Below are 3,315 nucleotides of genomic sequence, written 5' to 3' on the forward strand. Positions count from 1 at the left end.
TTACAGATTTCATTGTTCGTAATAACTTTAAACCCAAATTCTTTCTAAATAAACAATCTGTTTTTTATAGTGTTTATCTTACAATTACATTGAAATAGGTTGTTATTTTTATTGTAGAAAGCATGGTGATGCTTTTCAAAAGACGTGACATTCAAACATAAATATTTGAAGTGTATGGGCAAATTTTATACCTTAAAGAATTGTTTTCATTTTTTAATATAAAAATCTTCTTAGTAAAGCATAAGCTTCTATATGTTATGCATAGCAGGACTGAAGAACTTGCACCTAAATCCAATCAATTTATTAAAATTATAGTTAGCATTACTGATGATATGCTGTGATGACTCATTTTATACCTTCAAGAACAACTTGCTCTCACAGAATGGAGCAAAATAGTGAGTCTGGCCTGAACTGAAGAGACTGAGTGTTCCCAACCAGTAGTTGCTTCACTGTGATGTCAGTTGTATACGTCATCAAAAGTGCCGTGCTCGATGCAGTTGAGAATGGAGCTAGTGCAGGTCCTGAAGCGCGGGCTGCAGCAGGTCACCGGCCATGGCGGCCTGCAGGGCCTCCTATGGGTTTTCTTCAGGGCAAAGGATATAAGGCTTGGTACCTTGGTGGGGGAAGACGAATACGGAAACAAATACTATGAGGACAACGAGCAGTTTTTTGGCCGTCACCGATGGGTCATATATACCACAAAAATGAATGGCAAAACACATTCTGGGATGTGGATGGAAGCATGGTGCCTCCTGAATGGCACTGCTGGCTTCACTGCATGACTGACGACCCTCCAACAACAAAACCACTGACTGCTCGTAAATTCATCTGGACAAACCATAAATTCAATGTGAGTGCCACTCCAGAGCGATACGTTCCTTATTCTACCACTAGAAAGAAGATTCAAGAATGGGTGCCGCCCTCCACACCTTACAAGTGACAACAGTGAACATTGTTCCTAGCATTTCCGGGCTAGTGCAGGACTTAGCTGACCATGAGCTTGATTAAAATTGCTTGACCCAGCAAAAAAAAAAAAAAAAAAAAGTGCCGTGCTCAGTGCCCTCTATAGAACTGTCAAATACAGAGCAATAGATCTCATCCAGAGATTATCTTTACTGATTATCCGAACACTTTGCTCCTCTCCCAAAGTCCTGTTTAATGAAATTAAAGAAATGTCACAGAACATTAGACAGTTGCAGAGACCAGACTGAGATATACAAACAAAGTCTTAGGGATTCCTCACCAAAACCTAAATCCTGCATGTTCCTGATATACGCATTTCCATGTGGACCAGACTCTGCATTTTATTGATTGTTCTGGTTTTCTCTTCTTTTTGCTTTTTTGCCTTTAGGGAACTACTTATAAGAGGAGACATTCCTGGCTTCCCAATAGAGTGCACTTTTTGCTTCAGGCAGATATTGATGAACTGCGAAAAGCTTTTGAGTTTTGAAGTTATAAAATTAATTACTTAAATATCACCCCAATGCATCTTGTTTTATACATATATAGATTTGCATTTTGACTGAAAGGGCATGAAAATTTTAAGCTTCACCCTTTTCTCCTAATTTAATCATGAACTACTATAAACGATTAAAATAAGTTTTAAAGCAAATTAATGTGTATGGATGCTTTGGTTGCTTGTGTATGTGAACACAAGATGGATGCAGTGTCCAAAGAGGCCAGAAGAAAGTGTCAGGACTTCTGGGACAAGAGTTGCATAAGTGTCAGTCAGTGCTCTTAACCATGAACCATCATCTCTCCATATCTCCTTTGAACAGTATTTTAATCATATAATCTTCATCTGTCAGGTTTCTCATCTCCTGGACACTTTACTGTTTTGAAAACTCTTACACTTTCTAAAATGTGTTTCTATTGTTTCTGTTACTTTTCCTTCTTAAAAATTGAGATAAAATTTTCCTGGAACTCATTGACTTTGTTTGCATGGGAAACCATTTGACTCTACAACTTGGTGACAGATATGTGCTGCCATGTGAAACTTTTATGTGGATCCTGAGGGTCAAAATTCATGACCTTGTTATATGTTGGAGCATCCTTTAGGTATATGCTCAGGATTGGTATAGCTGGGTTCCCAGGTAACGCTATCCAATTTTCTGAGGAACCACTAGACCACAGTGGTTGTACCTGTTTGCAATTCCCTCCAACAATGGAGGAGTGTTCCTCTTTCTCCACTTTCTCATCAGCATTTGCTGTAACCTGAGTTTTTAATCTTAGCCATTCTGACTGGTGTAAGGTGGAATCTCAGGGTTGTTTTGATTTGCATTTCCCTGATGACTAAGGATGTTTAACATTTCTTTAGGTGCTTCTTGACCATTCAGTTTTCCTCCATTGAGAATTCTTTGTTTAGCTCTGTATGCCATTTTTAGTAGGGGTATTTGACTCTCTGGAGTCTAACATCTTGAGTTCTTTGTACATATTGGATATTAGCCATTTATCAGATGAAGGGTTGATAAAGACCTTTCCCAATCTATTGGTTGCTATTTTGTCCTATTGACAGTGTCCTTTGACTTACAGAAGCTTTGTAAATATTTTATTGGATATATTTTTATTTAGAATTCAAATGTTATCCTTTTTCCCAGTTTTCTATCCATAAACTCCCTATCTCATCACCTCTACCTCTTTTTCTATGAGGGTGTTTCCCCACCCACCCACCCAACCCTTCCTGCCACCCAGCCCTGTCCTGACATTTTCCTACATGGTGGGGGTGGTGTCCAGCTTTGGCAGGACCAGGGTCTTCTCCCCCCATTGGTGCTGTGAGGTCCGATTTGTTGATTGTTGATCTTAGAGCATAAGGCATTAATTTTCTGTTCAGGAAAATTTCCCCTGTGTCCACGTGTTTGAGGCTCGTCCCACTGTCTCTTCTATTAGTTTCAGTGTATCTGGCTTTATGTGGAAGTCCTTGATCTACTTGGATTTGAGGTTTGTACAAGAGATAAAAATGGATCAATTTGCATTCTTCTATATGCTGACCACCAGTTGAACCATTGCCATTTGTTGAAAATGCTGTCTTTTTTCCAATGGATGGTTTTGGTTCCTTTGTTAAAGATCAAGTGACCATTGGTGTATGGGATCATTTCTGGGTCTTCAATTCTTTTCCATTGATCTACCTGCCTATCTCTGTACCAATACCATGCAGTTTTTATCATGATTGCTATGTAATAAAGTTTGAGGTTAGGGATGGTGATTTACCCAAAAGGTCTTTCATTTTTGGGAAGAGTTTTCACTCTCCTGGGCTTTTGGTTATTCCAAAAGAATTTGCAAATTGTTTTTTCTTACTCTATGAATTGAGTGGGAATT

At 38.8% G+C, this 3,315-nt stretch overlaps 1 protein-coding gene across 1 annotated transcript; it reads left to right on the forward strand.

Moving 5' to 3' along the window:
• Positions 1-491: 491 nt before the first annotated feature.
• LOC116905655 (NADH dehydrogenase [ubiquinone] 1 alpha subcomplex subunit 12-like) lies at positions 492-940 on the forward strand. The gene is given in 2 exon segments (XM_032908628.1): positions 492-711; positions 714-940. Coding segments are annotated over 2 exon segments (447 nt in total).
• Positions 941-3,315: the final 2,375 nt, after the last annotated feature.

The sequence above is a fragment of the Rattus rattus genome, chromosome 7 (assembly GCF_011064425.1).
Source record: "Rattus rattus isolate New Zealand chromosome 7, Rrattus_CSIRO_v1, whole genome shotgun sequence".
Classification (NCBI taxonomy): domain Eukaryota; kingdom Metazoa; phylum Chordata; class Mammalia; order Rodentia; family Muridae; genus Rattus; species Rattus rattus.